The 22640-nt window shown below is 42.5% G+C and overlaps 1 protein-coding gene across 2 annotated transcripts; it reads right to left on the bottom strand.

Annotated features, from left to right (window-relative positions):
- Positions 1–410: 410 nt before the first annotated feature.
- Positions 411–21674, bottom strand: LOC118382166 (cytochrome P450 2K1-like). Of its 2 annotated transcripts, XR_008137045.1 has the most exons (9): positions 21183–21674; positions 7318–7480; positions 7011–7160; positions 6744–6904; positions 6394–6573; positions 4313–4454; positions 2050–2376; positions 1544–1843; positions 411–1437 (listed from the first exon to the last, which is right to left on the bottom strand). XR_008137045.1 is itself a non-coding variant. In XM_052519584.1 (8 exons), the coding sequence occupies exons 1-8, from the start codon at positions 21384–21386 to the stop codon at positions 1656–1658; spliced, it is 1515 nt and encodes a 504-aa protein (XP_052375544.1). In that variant the 5' UTR covers positions 21387–21674; the 3' UTR covers positions 411–1655. The 2 variants fall into 2 exon arrangements, 1 of the variants encoding a protein (XP_052375544.1); XM_052519584.1 differs by having other exon boundaries at positions 411–1843.
- Between the last annotated feature and the right edge of the window lie 966 nt (positions 21675–22640).

The following is a 22640-nucleotide window of genomic DNA, read 5'->3' as shown; positions in this document are numbered from 1 at the left end:
CCTTAGGGGTTTGTGGTATATGGCCAATATGTCATGGCAAAGGACTATGTTCATGCACCCCGTGATGCGTCGTGCCCAAGAACAGCCCTTAGCCATGGTGTATTGGTCATATTCCACACCCCATTTACATTACATTTACATTTAAGTCATTTAGCAGACGCTCTTATCCAGAGCGACTTACAAATTGGTGCATACACCTTATGACATCCAGTGGAACAGCCACTTTACAATAGTGCATCTAAATCTTTTAGGGGGGTGAGAAGGATTACTTATCCCCTCATGCCTTATTACTTAAACATATTACTTTTAAAGTATGGTTACATTTCATTTGCTCTGTTAATGCAGTGTCTAGTCATTGTGCAAAAGCACGGCAGCTTTATATTGCTATAGAATTCACACAAATGCCTTACTATACGTCATTCCCAAACATTTTATGAATTTATGATGAAAATGACCATATCTAAGTGCTCACCTGTCTGAAGATATAAACGAAAAGATGTCATATTCTTCCTGGGGGTGTATATGAACAGATGTTAATACCATTTCATGTTGCTAAAATACTGTCCGTTCCACTTTAAGACTTTATTAAATGTTTTGGTGAAATCTACAAGTTGAAAATGTTTCATTGCTGCACAGTGATTGGTTCCCACTGAGCACAGACAGTAATTCAAATTATATTCTATTCCGAACCCCAAGTTGACTAAATGGACCAGAATTTGACAAACTGGTCCCGATGTCAAGCACACTCAACTGTATTATTGATTAGCAATACATATGGAACATACATACATACATACATACATACATACACATTAGTACAGTAGCTAATGTGGCTAGAGCTTACCACTAGCTAATATCAATGGACAAGGAGTAGCTTAAACTAGCCACCAGCTAGCGAACAGTTTGTAAACAACTTCACTTTAAGTGAGACCTTTTGGCTGCTTTTACACAGGCAGCCCAATTCTGGTCTTTTGTCCAATTGTAGGCAAAAGTGCTGATATGGTTGGTCAAAAGACTAAACAGTGGAAAAATATCCAAATTGGGTTTCATGTGTCAATGCAGTCTTTCTTTGTTTCAAGTCTCCTTCCATAACTAGAACCGCTCATGGAGTGAAAGCAGTTCCACTCCTGCTGGAGCTTATGGTTAGTCATTGTTCTAGCTAGCAGATCTGGCTAAGTATGTTTGCTAGTCACATAAAAACATGCCCACAAGGGTAGGTATAGATATAGATATCAACTACTGATAACATTAGCTAGAAAAATGATTGACTTTACTTAGCAACAGCTGTCCAGTCCCAGACAAGGCAGGACAGCAAGCAAAAACAATTGCATTCTGTACATACATAATAGCAGTGCTTTGTATCAATCAATTACATTGTTGGATTGTAGAGCAATCAAATTAAACCAAAACCATTGAGGGACTGGTCTTATCTCAGACCTGGTTCACAGCACAGAGCCGGTGAGGTAACCCATTTCAGCATGTTTGTCTAAAGTGGAGCATTTGTTCATGTATAATATACATTAGGCCCAGACTCATCTCAGACCTGGTTCACAGCACAGCCGGTGAGGTAACCCATTTCAGCATGTTTGTCTAAAGTGGAGCATTTGTTCATGTATAATAAGTCATGTATAATATACATTAGGCCCAGACTCATCTCAGACCCGGCTCACAGCACAGAGCTGGTGAGGTGAAGGGTTGAGGGTGAACCCCACGGATGGTGTGAGGTCCAGATCATCCTCTGTTACTCCAGGAGGAGGAGAGAAATGAAAGCGCTGCAGGAGGGAGGTGAAGAAGAGGAAGAGTGCCATCCTGGCCAGACCCTCCCCCAGACACACCCTACGACCTGGAAGAAGATAAAATGAGGTAGACAACATAACAATTAGGTTTACATAGATTCCTATAGTTCACATATAAATATGTCAAAAATGTACACACATTTTATACCATAAACTCTCTGGGTCAAAGCAATTCCCCAAACTCTTCATTTTAGAGTACCATAGAAGGATTCACTTACCCAGTCAGTATGGATACAGAAACAGTGGAACTCACCTGCAGAGAAGGGCATGAAGGCATCCCTCTTGGTGAATCGACCTTCCTCATCCAGAAAGTGGGCGGGGTTAAAGGTGTGTGGGCTCTCCCATTCGCTTCCGTCTTGTAGGACAGACGTCAGTAGAGGAAACACAAGCGTCCCCTTCTTGATGAAATATCCCTGGAAGGTGATGTCTCGGCTGGTGGTGTGGGGGATGGCAATGGGTAAAATGTTGGCCAGTCTCTGGGTCTCATGGATCACTGCATCAGTGTAGGGCAGGTTCTTCCTGTCCTCTGCTAAGGGCTGACGACTTCCTATGACGCTGCTGATCTCCTCCAGGACCCGGTCTGAGACAGAAAGGAGGGAGGACCAAAGTTACTACCCTCAGAAAATGTCATCTTAATCTTTACCCTGGGCATTTTATAATTTTTACAAGATGGCTTGATAACTGAATTAAGCTGGGAATTATACCTTAACCTACATACCAAAACAGTTACCTTTTCTGCACAGTTCAATGTTCTCACTTAATACATACCACCTTTTTGTAGTCAACAGCTACACAATAAGTAAATTGTGTAAATCACGTCCAACAAAACTGTTAGTTTCTGGATTGTTTGAACACATCCCTCAAAACAGGGATAATGCAAACAAAAAAAGTGTTTGCCAAAACACCACATTTCCCTGGCAAAATGCATTAACCCGATCAAAACCTGTCACTAAATTAACTATCAAACAGTATAATTTGTCATAGAACAAGATGGTAATCTCAACATTCAATGCATAATGTCTCAACAAATACCAACTAACACCAAGTCAGGTGCAGATGGTGAGTTTAATAATAACCAACATAGCGAATACAAAACAAGATCGGCATCAGGACATGAAAACAGAACCAGTACTGCCTGATGACTGGGATGGGTGAGGGCTATAAGGAGGGAGAGTAATCAGGGTGGTGATGAAGTCCAGGTGGGCTTAATGATGGGAGCAGCTATGCGCAATGTGGGTTGCCAGGACCGGTGAGAGTAGACCAGCGACGTTGATTGCAGGAAGGAGTGAGCAGGCGTGACACTATCACCATCAATAGACAGGATATAACGGCCTCTATAAATTGTTGCGTTCATATTTTTGTTCAGTGTACATTTAGAAAATGCATTTAGTGTTATGAAAAACAGCACTGTCATGTGTACACTTTTGAAAATCTAAAACATTGTTCCAAATAAAATGCTTATACATGAATGAGAAAAACTGCACACACAAAATATACACCTGTCCAAGCTGGAAGGTTGGAACAAAATGGACAGTGGGGAAAGTCAAGCTAGACAGCGGGGAAAGTCAAGCTAGACAGCGGGGAAAGTCAAGCTAGACAGCGGGGAAAGTCAAGCTAGACCGCGGGGAAAGTCAAGCTAGACCGCGGGGAAAGTCAAGCTAGACCGCGGGGAAAGTCAAGCTAGACCGCGGGGAAAGTCAAGCTAGACCGCGGGGAAAGTCAAGCTAGACCGCGGGGAAAGTCAAGCTAGACCGCGGGGAAAGTCAAGCTAGACCGCGGGGAAAGTCAAGCTAGACCGCGGGGAAAGTCAAGCTAGACCGCGGGGAAAGTCAAGCTAGACCGCGGGGAAAGTCAAGCTAGACCGCGGGGAAAGTCAAGCTAGACCGCGGGGAAAGTCAAGCTAGACCGCGGGGAAAGTCAAGCTAGACCGCGGGGAAAGTCAAGCTAGACCGTGGGGAAAGTCAAGCTAGACCGTGGGGAAAGTCAAGCTAGACCGTGGGGAAAGTCAAGCTAGACCGTGGGGAAAGTCAAGCTAGACCGTGGGGAAAGTCAAGCTAGACCGTGGGGAAAGTGCATTATCTGATCAACATGGAAGGATGTTGTTTTTGGAAGTGGATTTTTTTGAGAATATTTCTAATTACTTTTTGTAGACTAGTTTAAAAAATATTTTATATTTATTATTAGAACAAAGATTATAATTGAGTATTCTACTCCGATCACTGCTTCCTTCTGGGTTTTTGCTCCACTGCTCTCCCTCAAGTTATGAACCTGTTGTCCTCTATCCTTTATTACCACACCATAGTACAACTCCATATATATATATATATATAACCGGTTGTTTCATTCATGTGGACTACAGCTTCATTCAGTGTTCAAGCAATTGAAACAAACTAAACTGGCCTGTGGTTCAAGTGGGAAATGTTCCCAGCAAGTAAAACCTTGATTGTCTTGCATCACTAATCACTTGAAGCAATATCTGTACAACAGTGTGTGTCTGTGTGCACATTGATACTTACCCTGTATAAGAGGGTACTTAGCCATTAGCATCAAAGCCCAGCGTAGCGTTGTCCCTGTGGTGTTAGTACCATTAGAAAAAATGTTTCTCACAGAGGATATCAGGTTGTTGTCATGGTAGTGAGAGTTCTTGTTGCCAGATTCCTTATGCATACAGAAAAACACAGAAAAAGCATTTTAAAAAAGGGGAGAAAATATTTGTTTCCATGGCATAGACCAGGGATCATCAACTAGATTCACACGCAGGCGTATATTTATTTATTTATTTTAATTCCCGAGCGGACGGCTGGAATATAATTACATATACATTTGTAGACTGCAAATTGACCACAAGAGATAATATTTGACTAAAACCATCATTTCTCAAACCTTGCTCAGAGTTGTAGATAATCTACAACTAGATAATGTTGTGCAAGGTCTCCCACTTAAAAAGATGAGGCCTGTAATTTTCATCATAGGTACACTTCAACTATGACAGACAAAATGAGAAAAAAAATCCAGAAAATCACACTAGGATTTTTAATGAATTTATTTGCAAATTATGGTGGAAAATAAATATTTGGTCAATAACAAAAGTTTATCAATACTTTGTTATATACCCTTTGTTGGCAATGACAGAGGTCAAATGTTTTCTGTAAGTCTTCAAAGTTTCACACTGTTGCTGGTATTTTGGCCCGTTCCTCCATGCAGATCTCCTCTAGAGCAGTGACCTTGAATTGCTTTTTACGAAGCCACTCCTTCGTTGCCCGGGCGGTGTGTTTGGGATCATTGTCATGCTGAAAGACCCAGCCACGTTTCATCTTCAATGCCCTTGCTGATGGAAGGAGGTTTTCACTCAAAATCTCATGATACATGGCCCCATTCATTCTTTCCTTTACACGGATGAGTCGTCCTGGTCCCTTTGCAGAAAAACAGCCCCAAAGCATGGAGTTTCCACCCCCATGCTTCACAGTATGTATGGTGTTCTTTGGATGCAACTCGGCATTCTTTGTCCTCCAAACACGACAAGTTGAGTTTTTACCAAAAAGTTATATTTTGGTTTCGTCTGACCATATGACATTCTCCCAATCTTCTTCTGGATCATCCAAATGCTCTCTAGCAAACTTCAGACGGGCCTGGACATGTACTGGCTTAAGCAGGGGGACACGTCTGGCACTGCAGGATTTGAGTCCCTGGCGGCGTAGTGTGTTACTGATGGTTGGCTTTGTTACTTTGGACCCAGCTCTCTGCAGGTCATTCACTAGGTCCCCCCATGTGGTTCTGGGATTTTTGCTCACCGTTCTTGTGATCATTTTGACCCCACGGGGTGAGATCTTGCGTGGAGCCCCAGATCGAGGGAGATTATCAGTGGTCTTGTATGTCTTCCATTGACTAATAATTGCTCCCACAGTTGATTTCTTCAAACCAAGCTGCTTACCTATTGCAGATTCAGTCTTCCCAGCCTGGTGCAGGTCTACAATTTTGTTTCTAGTGTCCTTTGACAGCTCTTTGGTCTTGGCCATAGTGGAGTTTGGAGTGTGACTGTTTGAGGTTGTGGACAGGTGTATTTTATACTGATAACAAATTCAAACAGGTGCCATTAATACAGGTAAAGAGTGGAGGACAGAGGAGCCTCTTAAAGAAGAAGTTACAAGTCTGAGAGAGCCAGAAATCTTGCTTGTTTGTAGGTGACCAAATACTTATTTTCTACCATAATTTGCTAATAAATTCATTAAAAATCCTACAACGTGACTTTCTGGATTTTCTTTTCTCATTTCATCTGTCATAGTTGAAGTGTACCTATGATGAAAATTACAGGCCTTTTTAAGTAGGAGAACTTGCACCATTGGTGGCTGACTAAATACTTTTTTGCCCCACTGTACAATAGTTATCTTTTGTTTGTATTTATTCCCATCCTTCAGCTACCCTCAACCCCACCCATCTATCTCTGAAGACCATTCAGCTTGATTTATATTTGCCATATATTTCTAACTGTGCTGTTTCACAAACGTTCTGAACCTATATATTTTACGGACACCATATGTTTTACATGAGTTATCTTGTTTTTAATTTAGATGTTTTTAACTGTAGTGAGATTTCATACCTCCAGGGTCTGCTTTCGGACGAGAAACGAGTCCACAAAGCCTCTACACATCTGAGGGTTGAGAGTCTCCTTCAGCCCCCTCACCAGCTCCTCCATCTCCTTCTTGTTTTTCTCAATATTCTTCAACAAAAGCTTCCTGCTTTTCAGCCAAGGGCCCAGCCAGGGGAACATGTTGTACAACTATCTCCCCGTAAACATAAAGTTAAGCATGAATTACCCTCTATTATTCCAGTACCCCAGTACAAATTTGAATAACTATTACATTTTCCTGGTTTAGTCAAGTGTGACCAGTTTGTTTTTCACTCTGAGAATAATGGCAAAGTAAACATCATGAGCACATAGTACAGTACCTGAACTGAAACGGAGCCTGCAATTCGTAGGTTCTCATTGGCTCGATCCACTGTGGCTCGGAACTTGGAGTCAGAGTATTCAAACCTGCTGCCGTACACAATGTTGGAGATTACGTTGGCGACAGCATAACTCAATGGCTGGGTTGTGTCAAATGCTTTACCTATTAAAAAGATCAAGATCAGAAATTCAATTAGAAAACCTAAGGATTTTTTAAATGTAATCCTTTTTTTGCTTTCAAAATCAAAATCAGACCTATGAATTCTTACCCTCATGTTTATCCAACACTTCAATCAGGTAATGAATTTCCTCTAAGATTTTCTCCTCACTCCCTTTCTTGCCCATCCCAAAGTCTCTAAGGTTTGTCAGGGCAAAGTGCCTCATCTCTTTCCATGAGTCTCCGTTGCCAAACAGAATACCTATTTAAAATTAACATTGTGCAGGTGTCAGGAACTAATCATGTCAGGAGAGAATCATATATTTGTCACATATTTATAGCTCCAAATATGCTTGCTTGACAGAATATTGTTGAATGCAACAGTTAACCGGGATTACAAGTTTCACATACTACATTACCATGTCCATTGGTGAAATCATACAACACAGGAAGCATGCCCCTGTCCCCAAACTCCTCTGCATGGTTGACCAGCGCCTGCTTGACCGTCTTGTATCCTGCCAGGATGACCACTTTTGTGGGTCCAAAATGAACCGTGAAAACAGACCCATATTTCTTGGACAGCTGTAGAACATAAAATAAGACGAAGTGCATGGTTTATTGTCCCGGACAGTCACAATCATGTTTTTCATCAAATTCGATGATATTTGAATGTAACCAGTTCATAGCAGTTTGACCCAAGTAAGAAAAAGTACTGTAGCTGGTACATTGGAAAAGCTGATAAAGTTACTGGTCCCTTCCCCCCATGTCAAACACTTAGATTCATGTGGCAGGCATTACCTCTGGCTTTATTCAATTTCAGGTAAAAGCGACCATTTTAAAAACACCAATGGTAGCTCTTATAATCTTAACCAGTTTAAATATGTTACACTTTAAATCTGTCATCATACATCTTTGTTTACAAACTGTAAAATAGCTCAAGCAGAATGATACTGATAACTAACCCCTTTTCATGCGTTGTGGTTTTTAGCTAGCAAGCTACTTACCAGCATGCCGGATGTTATAGTGTTAATTTAACGTTGTTTATCAAATGATGAAGACAATACGATCGAGTGTGCAGTGCACATTCGAGCGAAGTTGCTTTATCAATTGGGGAAAACACTCAATGGGTCTTCAGTATTGAATAGCCATTTATTTGTCTATGCCTGCAAATTGTCCTCCTAAAAGGTAGGCTAACCTATGAGACTATGCTAAACGTCACGTGTCGCTGTCATCATTCTTGCTGCTTCCAGTTCAGTAGCAGTACCTTTCGAGATCTCAACTAAACAGAGTAGACTATAGCCTATGTATACGTGGTCGGAGAAGCACAGGGTAGTTATCTTTCCAATTTAATATATTTCCTAAATAGGCCTATGATTAGGCTATAGTTTACTACATTGCCTAGAAATAGGGCAACATATTGATCACCCATATTTCTCAGTCTGAAAATCTTCTCACTCCTAAAAGGTAGGCTATGAAAATAGTTCAAGAGAACGTGCAAGTTTCTCCAACTCTGCTCTCTTTAAAACTACATCTAGCATATTTCCTGATATAGCCCAGTAATAGAAAGGGCCATGTGAGAATCGCAGCTAATTTAGCCCATGTCTTAAGTTATTTTTGCGCATTTGATATTGCCTATAGGGCGCAAAATATCTGGGATCATGGCTGGCTAATGAGCTGCTTCACATAAGCCTAAATAACATTGCGGGACTTCAGTTAGGTTTGGGACCAGTTCTTGCGGTAGCGGGTGTAAGAGCGGGAGCAGGATTTAGAAATCAGTGCTGCACAGACCTCTACTGTGCACCATGACAGTGAAGCCTGTAACTTTAGAGCTATTTATGACTGTCAAGTGAAAAGTAGGGAATTAGCAAGGGAAACTGACAGATCAATACCGTTACATTGCCATACTGACTAATACAACTCACTGTGGTTAGATAGTAATAATAACCATCACCTCGCAACTGCCAGATAACTAGAGACTAGAGCTGACCTGGCGGTGGTAGCTACTCACTAGCGTAGCTTATTCATTCACCTCAATCGAGAGGGGATGAAACATTAGACAACTTTACATGTCAGTTACAATACTAGCCCAGCACTGCGAATAAACGTTAGTTCATTTTTTTCTGTAAAGTTAAAACAGCAGTTACCTTGCCAGCTATATCAGTCAACTAAAGTAGCCATTTTCTGTTCTGCTTCCTTTTACAACTCGATGAAAGAGCGGAACACATACACACTGACTGAATTGTGCTCAACTCTCCAGTGCTGGTCCAGCCAGCCTTCCAGAAGTTTTGCCTTCACACAGCCTGTTAGCCCACTCTGTGGAATCCACAAGGTCCTAAATCCAGTCAGATGAACACTCCAAACAGCCTTCCCGACAACTATGAGGTGTCCACATGGCCCTAAAGCACACAGTTGCCACAATTTGATCAAATTCCAATGATAAAACTGGGGGGGGGGGAACAAAAATGCAATTTCAGATACGTCCCCCCACATTATGAAATTGCATTTTTGTCCCCCCCAGTTTTACAACGTGCCAACGTCCTTTAGGAACATGCGGTCGGTAGGCTGTTTGGAGTGTTCATCGGACTGGATTTAGGACTGCACAAAGACAACAGAGCGTGCTGACAGGCTGTGTGAAGGCAAAGCTTCCCCCCCCCATCCCCAGTGAAAGTTTGCCCATGTGTATAGTACTTGTAATTTACCACTGACAACCATATTCTTCTATTCCATTGTGTGGGTTGTCCTACAGTTGATGTAGCTTGTGTCATTGGGACTAATCATAATGGTGGGGAGGTATTATTTCACTTTCCATCTCCTTTTGTCTTCCCACTATCATCAAGCTGTAATGAGACATTTTAGAAAATGAAACATCTACTCAGTCTACATAGCTTCCCAGGCAACCACCGCATTAGGAATGCTGTGATACAAAAATCAGCTTTCCCAAGGCAAAGGGGATATGCTGTGAATTCTGCGAAGACAGACCCAACATACTGTAAGTCATAGTTAGGGCTGTGGTCATGAAAGAGCCGGTTATTGTCAAACAAATAACTGCCGGTCTCACGGTAATTAACCGTTAATTAACATAAGCACATTTACCATCTCATGGCTTCCACGCATAGACTACATGCCACCAATACAGACATTCGGAACATCCACATTTTTGTCTAATAAATCCATGTAATATAGCCTACACCATCACAATAAATACATTATTTATTTTAGAAACATGAAGAAAATGTAGTCTATTTCAGAAGAACAGAATGGCATACTCTGAGTTGTCCTTATGTTAGGCCCTGTTATGGCTATGCCATATGGCTGTGGGCTCACTCGTTCATTCAGCAGGCAAGATTTGCTTAGAATTCCGTGGAAATATTTTATAGTATGAAGAATTAAATTTAACATAGCTGAAAAAAATAGAAAGGATATTTGCACACATGCGGCTATTCTGTGTTGAACGGTTAACAAAGAAACAGGTCCTCCTACATGTGTTATGCAGGTGAGTGAGGACCCAAAAGCGACTTAACAGAAACTGAGTTTATTAAAGTCCAAACAGAGAAAACAATCCTCAATCCTTTACAGGAAATGTCCAAACAGGGAAAACATAAATCCTCTTAGTTGTTGAGGAGAGTTGCAGGGCTTGCGGCAACAGACTGCAGGTCCCTTCGGGTAGGCGCGGGCCGTTGAGGATAGAGACACCTGCTCACACGCAGTATCTGATGACGAGGCAATACAACAGGACGGAACAAAGGCAAAGCAAACGAGAATCCGACAAGGACAGAAGCAGAAACAGAGAGAGAAATAGAGACTTAATCAGAGGGCAAAATAGGGGACAGGTGTGAAAGAGTAAACGAGGTCGTTAGGAGAATGAAGAACAGCTGGGAGCAGGAACGGAACGATAGAGAGAGGGATAGAGAGAGAAAGAAACCTAATACGACCAGCAGGGGGAAACGAAGAGAAGAGATATCACAGGGACAAGACATGACAATACAATACATGACAGTACCCCCCCACTCACCGAGCGCCTCCTGGCGCACTCGAGGAGGAAACCTGGCGGCAACGGAGGAAATCATCGATCAGCGAACGGTCCAGCACGTCCCGAGATGGAACCCAACTCCTCTCCTCAGGACCGTACCGGGAAACGATGAAGAGGGAAGCTTAGTGCAATTATTATTATAAAAATGAGACACGGGTAGAGAACTGTAAGAGTTTGAGCAATCAGGACCAAACAGGCCAGGAGAGTAACAACTAGGGACAGACTGAGACACAGCAAGGCTAAGACCAGGAACAGGAGAGATGCGGTGGCTGGGGACAGACTGAGACACAGCAAGGCCAGGAGCAGGACCAGGAGCAGGACCAGGAGCGATGCGGTGGCTGGGGACAGACTTAGACCCAGCAAGGCCAGGAGCAGAAGCAGGAAGAGAGTTACCGGACTTAGTCTGTGCGCAGTCCGAACAAGCAGCCAAGAAACGACGCGTGTCACGCTCCTGAGTGGGCCACCAAAAACGCTGGCGAATAGAAGCAAGCGTACCCCGAACGCCGAGGTGGCCGGCTAACTTGGCAGAGTGAGCCCACTGAAGAACGGCCAGACGAGTAGGAACGGGAACGAAAAGAAGGTTCCTAGGACAAGCGCGCGGAGACGGAGTGTGAGTAAGTGCTTGCTTTACCTGCCTCTCAATTCCCCAGACAGTCAACCCGACAACACGCCCCTCAGGGAATCTCCCCTCGGGGTCAGTGGAGACTACTGAAGAACTGAAGAGCCGGGATAAAGCATCAGGCTTGGTGTTCCTTGAGCCCGGACGATAAGAAATAACGAACTCGAAACGAGCGAAATACAGCGCCCAACGAGCCTGACGCGCATTAAGTCGTTTGGCAGAACGGATGTACTCAAGGTTCTTATGGTCAGTCCAAACGACAAAAGGAACGGTCGCCCCCTCTAACCACTATCGCCATTCGCCTAGGGCTAAGCGGATGGCGAGCAGTTCGCGGTTTGCCACATCATAGTTACGTTCCGACGGCGACAGGCGATGAGAAAAATACGCGCAAGGGTGGATCTTATCGTCAGAATGGGAGCGCTGGGACAGAATGGCTCCCACGCCCACCTCTGATGCGTCAACCTCAACAATTAACTGTTTAGTGACGTCAGGTGTAACAAGGATAGGAGCGGATGTAAAACGCTTCTTGAGGAGATCAAAAGCTCCCTGGGCGGAAACGGACCACTTTAAGCACGTCTTGACAGAAGTAAGGGCTGTGAGAGAAGCTGCCACTTGACCGAAATTACGAATGAAACGCCGATAGAAATTCGCGAAACCGAGAAAGCGCTGCAGTTCGACACGTGACTTAGGGACGGGCCAATCGCTGACAGCATGGAACCTAGCGGGATCCATCAATGCCTTCAGCAGAAATAACAGAACCGAGAAATGTGACGGAGGGGACATGAAAAGCGCTCTTCTCAGCCTTCACATCAAGACAATTCTCTAAAAGGCGCTGGAGCACACGTCGAACGTGCTGAACATGAATCTGAAGTGACGGTGAAAAAAAATAAATAAATCAGGATATCGTCAAGGTAAACGAAAACAAAGATGTTCAGCATGTCACTCAGTACATCCCTCACTAATGCCTGAAAGACAGCTGGAGCATTAGCGAGACCTGACGGCAGAACCCGGTATTCAAAATGCCCTAACGGAGTGTTAAACGCCGTTTTCCACTCGTCCCCCTCCCTGATGCGCACGAGATGGTAAGCGTTACGAAGGTCCAACTTAGTAAAGAACCTGGCTCCCTGCAGAATCTCGAAAACTGAAGACATAAGGGGAAGCGGATAACGATTCTTAACCGTTATGTCATTCAGCCCTCGATAATCCACGCAGGGGCGCAGGGTCCAGTCCTCTTCCTTAACAAAAAAGAACCCCGCTTCGGCAGGAGAGGAGGAAGGGACCACGGTACCGGCGTCGAGAGCTACTGACAAATAATCTTCGAGAGCCTTACGTTCGGTAGCCGACAGAGAGTCTAGTCTACCCCGTGGGGTAGTGGTACCCGGAAGGAGATTAATACAACAATCATACGACCGGTGAGAAGGAAGGGAGGTGGCCCTGGACCGACTGAAGACCATGATATTCCTCCGGCACCCCTGTCAAATCACCAGGCTCCTCCTGTGAAGAGGGGGCAGAAAAAACAGGAGGGATAGCAGACACTAAACACTTAACATGACAAGAGACGTTCCAGGAGAGGATAGAATTACTAGACCAATTAATAGAAGGATTATGACACACTAGCCAGGGATGGCCCAAAACAACAGGTGTAAAAGGTGAACAAAAAATCAAAAATGGTTTCACTATGATTACCAGAGACAGTGAGGGTTAAAGGTAGCGTTTCATGCTGAATCCTGGGGAGAGGACTACCATCCAAGGCGAACATAGCCGTGGGCTCCCCTAACTGCCTGAGAGGAATGTCATGTTCCCGAGCCCAGGCTTCGTCCATAAAACAGCCCTCCGCCCCAGAGTCTATTAATGCACTGCAGGAAGCTGCCGAACCGGTCCAGCGTAGATGAACCGACAAGGTAGTACAGGAACTTGACGGAGAGACCAGAGTAGTAGCGCTTACCAGTAGCCCTCCGCTTACTGATGAACTCTGGCATTTTACTGGACATGAAATGACAAAATGACCAGCGGAACCGCAATAGAGACAGAGGCGGTTGGTGATTCTCCGTTCCCTCTCCTTAGTCGAGATGCGAATACCCCCCAGCTGCATGGGCTCAACACCTGAGCCAGTGGGGGAAGATGGTAGTGATGCGGAGAGGGGGGACACTGTTAACAGGGGGGGGTACGGTTAACGCGAGCTCTCTTCCATGAGCTCGGTGACGAAGATCTACCCGTCGTTCTATGCGAATAGCGAGTTCAATCAAAGAATCCACGCTGGAAGGAACCTCCCGGGAGAGAATCTCATCCTTTACCTCAGCGTGGAGACCTTCCAGAAAACAAGCGAGAAACGCCGGCTCGTTCCAGTCACTGGAGGCAGCAAGAGTGCGAAACTCTATAGAGTAATCCGTTATGGATCGATTACCTTGACATAGGGAAGACAGGGACCAGGAAGCTTCTTTCCCAAAAACAGAACGATCAAAAACCCGTATCATCTCCTCCTTAAAGTTCTGATACTGGTTAGTACACTCAGCCCTTGCCTCCCAGATTGCCGTGCCCCACTCACAAGCCCGTCCAGTAAGGAGAGATATGACGTAGGCGATACGAGCAGTACCCCTGGAGTAAGTGTTGGGCTGGAGTGAGAACACAATATCACACTGGGTAAGGAACGAGCGACATTCAGTGGGTTCCCCAGAGTAACACGGTGGGTTATTAATTCTGGGCTCCGGAGACCCGGAAGCCCAGGAGGTAACCGGTGGATCGAGGCGGAGATTGTGAATCTTCTCCGAGAGGCCGGAGACTTGGGCGGCCAGGGTCTCAACGGCATGTCGAGCAGCAGACAATTCCTGTTCGTGTCTGCCTAGCATCGCTCCCTGGAACTCGACGGCAGAGTAGAGAGGATCCATAGTCGCTGGGTCCATTCTTGGTCGGATTCTTCTGTTATTGTTGGTGAGTGAGGACCCAAAAGCGACTTAACAGAAACTGAGTTTATTAAAGTCCAAACAGAGAAAACATAATCCTCAATCCTTTACAGGAAATGTCCAAACAGGGAAAACATAAATCCTCTTAGTTGTTGAGGAGAGTTGCAGGGCTTGCGGCAACAGACTGCAGGTCCCTTCGGGTAGGCGCGGGCCGTTGAGGATAGAGACACCTGCTCACACGCAGTATCTGATGACGAGGCAGAATACAACAGGACGGAACAAAGGCAAAGCAAACGAGAATCCGACAAGGACAGAAGCAGAAACAGAGAGAGAAATAGAGACTTAATCAGAGGGCAAAATAGGGGACAGGTGTGAAAGAGTAAACGAGGTCGTTAGGAGAATGAAGAACAGCTGGGAGCAGGAACGGAAGATAGAGAGAGGGATAGAGAGAGAAAGAAACCTAATACGACCAGCAGGGGGAAACGAAGAGAAGAGATATCACAGGGACAAGACATGACAATACAATACATGACAATATGCTTCATTTAGAGTTATTTATGTAGCTTTGGTTGTCATACAAATGTTGGGCTGTGTTTTGATTTTTAATAAATTCTAAGGCTGCATGATGCAGCCTTAGAATTTCTTCACATAAGCGCAGCAATGTGCACATGGCAATAGGCTATACACTTGAATGTTCCATTAGCAGGAAAACAACATTCTCAAAAGTGACAGCAAATGTGATTCTGCATGTATTTATTTTATTGTAAAAGGTGCATTTTTATGGCAAAATGTTCTCTCAAACTTGAAACTCCCGCGCTTCATATGTATGCCAGTTAGGCTCTGCACCAGTTTTAACGCAAATTAATGTGCTTCATTTTAAGAGGTTATTTGGCCACTTTAGTTGTGATACAAACCTTAACATAGGCCTATGTGCCATTATGATTATAAACCATCACTAAAAACAGGCATGGCTGCTTCTTGCCTTAAGCTAAGCATCATTCACAAGGGATAATATATCATTCTTAAGTAATAGGCCAATTGTCACCCAGCAGACTATTCTTGATTTAATCTTGTCTTTACATATAGTAAATAATATATATGTGTAACATTTGTTTTGATTTAGAATGGACCATTATTATGCATTTGTCTCAAATGGGGGCAGGGGTAAAACATTTATGTAATTTATGTAAAGCACTTAAATAGCAAATGAAGGATGCCTTTCCCACGGATCATTTTCATACCAGCCAGGTAGGCTATACTTCTGTTGTAAAGAGAAGGAATGTGCTTAATATTAGGAAAGCTGAGCAATAAATATAGTAGGCCTAGCCTATAGAAAGATGAGTTTTTTTCTCACGCAATTGCATAGCCTATAGAACTGTTGCACAACATGAACTCATGAGGTCTCATGAAGTGTTTGAATAGATTTTTCGATTACATTTGCAGTGATGTCAGAGTATTGAGAGGGACAATAGAGTGCTGAGTACCAGTCATTTAGCATGTTTGGTAGGCTACTAATGACCGTCAGCAGCATGAGAAGGCTAATTACCGTGACTAAACGGTCACGTGGAATTTAACTGTTGTCATGACTCGTGACTGCCGGTGTGGCAGTAATACGGTCACCGTAACAGCCCTAGTCATAGTTATTCATTTAAAATCTATTGAACATTTCAGGTACACTAAAATAAAAAATACAAACGTTGAAAAGTTTCAGAAGGTGCAACAATTAAATATTGCATATTTAAAATTGAGTACTTCAAAAGCACATTGTCAAATGAGTAGATCACTACATCAGCTAATTGATAGTATCATAACTCAGAACAGTAAATAAAATACATTTCACGATCCATTTAAGAAAGATTTCCCTTTTCAAAAACTTTACAGGCAACTCGTTTTTTTCTATATTTACAACTTAGGTCAGCTATGTTGGCCTATGGAGTCCTGTGGGAAACGCAACTACCAAACCATCCAATGATGAGATGTGTAAACACATGATCTGGGCTCCCGAAAGGACTGATCTGTATAATATAAACAACTTTTGGAAAGCTCATATCTGAGCTAGCCATTAAAAAAGTATGGCCCACAGATCTAATTGAATCTGAACCACACTTTAACTGGAACAGAAAATTGAAAAATATGACCTTGGCATCCCGTAATCCAAACCATTAAAGTATAAATTTTAAGTTTGTTTTACACCAAGGAAAGATTTTACAATGAAATTGGTGCCAACGGTTCACTGTGTCCCCTGAAATAGGTAAACACATTCATCTAATGTCAGAGTGCCCTGCAGTTAAATGCTTCAAGGGGCAAAGTTACAAAATAAATTTAGAAGTGCATGAATTTAAATATTCATTGCTTTCCATCTATTATGTTACTTAACAATGACAGCCCCTTGACAGCCTCTCTCAGAGAAAATTACTGCTGGCAGGCAGCACTGCTGTGAAATAAATGTTGACTCTTAAGATGGCAACCACCTCACTCTCACCATTTAACCAAAGGACACAGTTACTATTAGAAGTTCCATCATTAGAATTATCAACAGGGAGAATGAATGGTACTAGACAAGGACAAATATATTGATATTGGACTCTAAAGAACAATCTCAGCTAAGCCCCACGTATACAAACCAATGATACAGTATTTCAACTTTTGTTACTTTCCTTGCTTTCTGGCCCACAGTGAAGGGGGGGGGGGGGTACGGGGACTAAGGGGGAAATGGGTCGTGGTTATCTTTATATGGATTCATTTTGGTTTTATACCTGTAACCCTCTGAAGAAAACAAATTAAACAAGTTGGTCACAACAACAAAAAATAAATGTCAAGCTACGTAGACAGGCTCCTGGATCGCCTCTTCAACGAGGTCACACTTGATCCAGCACCGTATGTGGGGAAGCTGTGTGAGCTGTCCATCCCAGGACCCCTGTCTGCCCAGTATGAGAGGCCTGACAAATAGGAGGTCAAAGCTGGATTTGTCTCCCGCTTATATCTTGGGGTTGACTGTGGCCAAGTGGGTGACTGAAGCGGGGTACATGGTTCCCCCTCCTCTCCCGCTCCCCTCACCATCAAGCTCTGTAGTTTGTGGCATTTCCTAAAGCCTAAGTAATTCACTTTTACATGATATGATATCACATTGTTACTTTGTATAGTTTTATTTCAAGCATTCAGATGGAAGAGGAGTGTTATACATTGTTATACATTGTACGACAGTGTGATCTTGCACACTGTAGTGAGGCCAGATGCCTACAGTATATTAGGATTATGGCTCTAAGAATCTATTTATGTCAAAAGTCACCATTATTTATCATGATTGTTCATGTTGATCAATATTTCAGCTATACTGGCCTATTGTAAGTTATCAACTGAATGTCTGATCAATTAATACAAGTCTGAACATATCATTTATAATGTTAATATATAAGCCAAAAATTGTTCAGTACACTTATGTATGGTGTTTTCATGTACGTTCCCTTATGTCTAAGCTTCTAAGGGGACTCAGGCTTTACTAAAGAAGAATTGTATCAGTGAACAGTATTCTGTAATTAGTCCAAAAAAAACTATAGAAATGCAATTGTGTATTGCTACTGTTTGTCTGAGAGCCAACAGTCCATGATCAGCTCTATTGGCCATGAGAGCATTGAAGAGAAAATGGGTTGAGGCATACTCCGAGTCGATATTCACGTAATATGGAATTCCCCTCGACCACATCCACAAATTGGGGAAAATCAAACATTCTTTTCCATTGACCACCAGTGTAAAAGAGACAACTTTGTCAAATATATTTTCGTTATATATAAACAACAAACCATGCTGAAAACCTGCTGTTCAATGTACATGTAACCAGGTCAAAAATCACGACCTACGGTTCGCAATGCTCCCACGTAGGGAAATAGAGCCAGCAAGAAGAGCCTGTGGCTTCAGGCTATTCGGAATGGGAGAGTGGGAAATTGTGGGGAGCCGGTGTCAAAGTAGGCTACACATAGTTAGAGCTCTATAAATGTGGAAACAATGTAATCACAGGTAAGACATTTAACTTGTTTATTAGCAAGCACAGTCCGTTTGTAACTCCATTCACTACTTGTAGCTGTATAGTTTGTTTGCGTTGTTGGTCTTGGCTAGCCTAACGTTCTGGTCGGAAGCTAGCTAGCACTCACGTGGCTGCTAGCACCGTCACAAATAGGGGCATTCAGGACGCCCTACAGTATTACATTTTTCTAAGTAGTGAGAACGCTAGGGAGAGGCAATGTTGAAAAGGGGAGGCAGGGTAGCCTAGTTAGAGCGTTGGACTAGTAACCGGAAGGTTGCAAGTTCAAACCTCTGAGCTGACATGGTACAAATCTGTGGTTCTGCCCCTGAACAGGCAGTTAACCCACTGTTTCCCAGTAGGCCGTCATTGAAAATAAGAATTTGTTCTTAACTGACTTGCCTAGTTAAATAAAAGTCAAATAAATTCATAAAAATACATGTTGTGCGCGAGCATTGCAAAATAAATGTAGAAACCTATGTTATTCAATTGTTGCACCCACACTGCTCACGCGCTCCAAGGAGTGCCTGCTTTGCCAAGGGCTAAAATAGAAATTAGTTATATTTCTGATGCATATCGCCCTGCAAGTCCTGCCTCTCCCATCTCCTCATTGGTTTATAGAAGCAGGTACCCAAGTGCCATCTCTTCATTGGTTATACCCACGTGGGTGACTAAGACGAACAAGGTCAGTGGCGGTAATGCACCTAATTTATGAAAGTGAAAAGGTCTGAAGGAAGAGAGATTACTAGAATCGATTCAGTTGACCGTTTTGCGTGGAATAATTGTAGGAGTAGAGGACCTTGTGCATTTCAGGTAAAATAACAACTCAATGTTTATATCCCAGGACAAATTAGCTAGCAACAGCAAGCTAGCTAAATAGGACAAATTGGCTAGCAAGTGCAAGCTAACTAGATAAATTGCCTTAAATATGTTTAATGATTTGCGACATGTCCCCAAATTAATGTAATTGGTTCAGAGTTTGTTTTGATATTTTAACCAGCGTGTCATGATGGCGTTGGGGGACAAAATACATTTATGCACGATGGAGCACACGCGCAGCCGGTTTGGGTTCCGTGTAACACTGACTGGGAGTGTACTATTTAGGCTCATAATGACATGTGGCCCATTGTTTACCTTACCAGGCAATGACCACAAGGGTGTTTCCACGAGCTGTTTGTCAATGTTTTCCTGAGTTTTACACCAATCTTAAAGCTGCAGTCCATAATACAAACATCAAAGCATCCATCCCATCACTTATTTTGGTAAACAGCTGAGGAATGGGGCTGGAGAAATGCAACCACTCAAATTCTCAGATGGCGCTATGGATGCAAGAACTAACCATCCATGAAAGGATCTTTTAGGCCAGGATTCAAGCCGATTGCTGATTTGGACAATGCAGAATGTAAAGGTAATATCCAATTGAGCCGACATAATGCAGCTTTTACCGTGAACGTGATCTCTGAGAATGCGGGAACATTGCCTTTAAAACGTGCATAGTGGACAAATGCGATCGGATTCAATCTAGCCCGTAACAATGTTGTGAAGGTATACAGTGTTTGTTTAGAATCACATTGCTTACAAACAAATAAACACTGAGTTCTAAAGAGTAAAACAGTTTAAAAAGGGTCAATCTGCCATTGGTACATCCATTTTTGTACTTTTAAATGACTAATTATAGCTATTGATTCTTGAAGAATATAACAAGAAATACCTTATGAGCTTAGCTCAACTGTCATACCCCATCAGAACCCAAAGTATGAGATTGTTAAACATAAAAATAAATACATGTAGCCTCTAAACATGGTTAAAACTATAATTGTATTATTATGGATGGTCATTGCATCCATAGGTTTGTCTATAATTTCAGAGGGGTTATATTTCTCCAGCCCCATTCCTCAGCTGTTAACCTAAAACAGTAGTGGGGTGTAAGCTTTATTGTTTGAACTGCTGATTGTCCCTTTAACTAAGCTCTCAAAGCATCTAGAAGTTATTCCAAATATGTTAACCAAACAAGACTGTGGAGATCAGTGTGTGACTTAAAACAATACAGGTGTTACGAAACGCCCTGTGAAGTAAACAATGCATGAAATGTAAATATAAAAACAAAGGTTGTTGGAAGCATTTCTGTAACAAATAAAGTATAATTCTGTTGACACATATCTTCAGGAGTGATATTGTTGCAATATAAGTTGGATTAAAGTATGTGTGAGCTATTTTGGTTAGTTGTTTGGTCTGTGACAAGAAAACTATTAAGATAGGGATAAAAACACACAAAACAATCCCTTTTAGCATTTATGACAGATACGATTTTCAAGCCAAATGCCTCTATTATGTGAGTGAATGCACAGTGGTCATCATTTCACCTGTATTATTTGACAACACTTAACATTTTAAAAAAAACTGAAATGGAACATTAATGGAGGAACATTCTCTGAAAACATTCAGAAACTCAGAGCGAGTGTGGAAAGTAGGGCCAAATCAAACTAAAAACATTTTAGAGGGCTCCTGTGTTGACAAAAGCTATTGCTAACTGGTTGAAACACCATGTACTCAACATACATTAATATGTTGCTTTGACAATACATGCCTATTGAAACTAACAGGAAGTTTTAGACCTGCTAAAATACAAATATTTTGAAAATATTTAGCCAGATAAAACAATGTCACAGATCATATCAACAACCACAACATAGTTTAATCTCAGGACTTCCTCTCACCTCACAGAGGCTGCGGTAGGGCCTCTTGAGATCCAGCTGGAGCATGTTACCAAGCAGGGGCAGAGGCCTGGGTCCTGGAGGCTGCTTCCCCTGTTCCTCAGAGTTGGAACCAGAGGAGAGGCGGTAAAGGGCCAGCAGAAACAGCAGAGCCCCCAGCAGTGTCACTGTGCTCGATGTCTGGAGAAGACATTCTAAAATAGACATCTTCAAACAGCTCTAAAAATAGTAACTACTTCCTGCTCATTGATCTGCCTGCCAATGGAGGCTCACCTTTTATAGAGCATGGAACAGCCTCAGGGGAGGGGCTAAACATTCTGAAAAAAATGTGCTCTTATCTATGCGAAGGTCCTATGAGGATTTCCCATAGTTTATTAGACCTTGATCAACACTAGATACAATTGAAGGCAAGTGTAAAAATAAACATTTACAGACCTTTAAGGTTTGACTCTGTTAACCACCATCTTTTGAATGTCATTTAGCAACTATTAGATACATATTTCCAACCTTTTTCACAAATGCACACATTTTGGGAGTCTTTCACATTTGACACTTTAGTGGGGTGTAGAAACATAAATGATGTGGAAACAACGTTGATTCAACCAGTGTGTGTGCCCAGTGGATTGATAGATCACAGTGTTGTGACGAGGTATATTCTACACAAACATTCTGAGTGCTTTTTTGGTGAACGACTCCGGGATTTTGGAGTCGACTCAATTCCGACTCGTTGAATTGAATATCCAGACTCCAACTCCAATTTGACAAAAAAAAGCTGCCGATGTCAAGTATACTGATTGATTAACAATTTACATGGAGCAGTCTGACTCACTGCTAACCAAGGCTAATCAGAAGTCTACATCTTGTCTTATTTATCTTAGGGGTGTATCCAAGCTTAGAGAAGTCAGTCATCTAACTGTTATAAGGAACTGACATTGTGAGTGTTATGTACCTTTGGTTGGCCTGTTTGAATAGGACAAGAAAGCTTAAAGTTGCAACAAGTTGGATTTTTTTGCCCAAATTTACCCAAATAGTTTATATGTAAAATGTAATTAGTAGCTAATGTGGCTGATGCTTTTTGGCTGCGTTTACACAGGCATCCCAATTCTGGTATTTTGCCCAAAGAGCTGATATGATTGGTAAAAATACCAATTAGTGGAAAAATATCAGAATCGGGCTGCCTATGTAAATGCAGGATTGGTTTCAAGTCTCCTTTCCTAACTGGTACCTCATGGAGGGAAAGTAGCCAGCAGAACTTCCACTCCGGCTGGAGCTAGCTAGCTGATTAGTTAGAGGTTAGTGTTAACCATATTTGCTAGCTAGAACTAAGAAATAAGTATGCTTGCTAGTCATATATAAACATGCCCACAAGGGAGTGTGTATGTGCGTGTGTACACATACAGTGGGGAGAACAAGTATTTGATACACTGCCTATTTTGCAGGTTTTCCTACTTACAAAGCATA

The sequence above is a fragment of the Oncorhynchus keta genome, chromosome 5 (genome assembly GCF_023373465.1).
Source record: "Oncorhynchus keta strain PuntledgeMale-10-30-2019 chromosome 5, Oket_V2, whole genome shotgun sequence".
Lineage (NCBI taxonomy): Eukaryota > Metazoa > Chordata > Actinopteri > Salmoniformes > Salmonidae > Oncorhynchus > Oncorhynchus keta.
The sequence above is the reverse complement of the archived record's forward strand: the minus strand, read 5'-3'. Positions and strand labels throughout refer to the sequence as shown.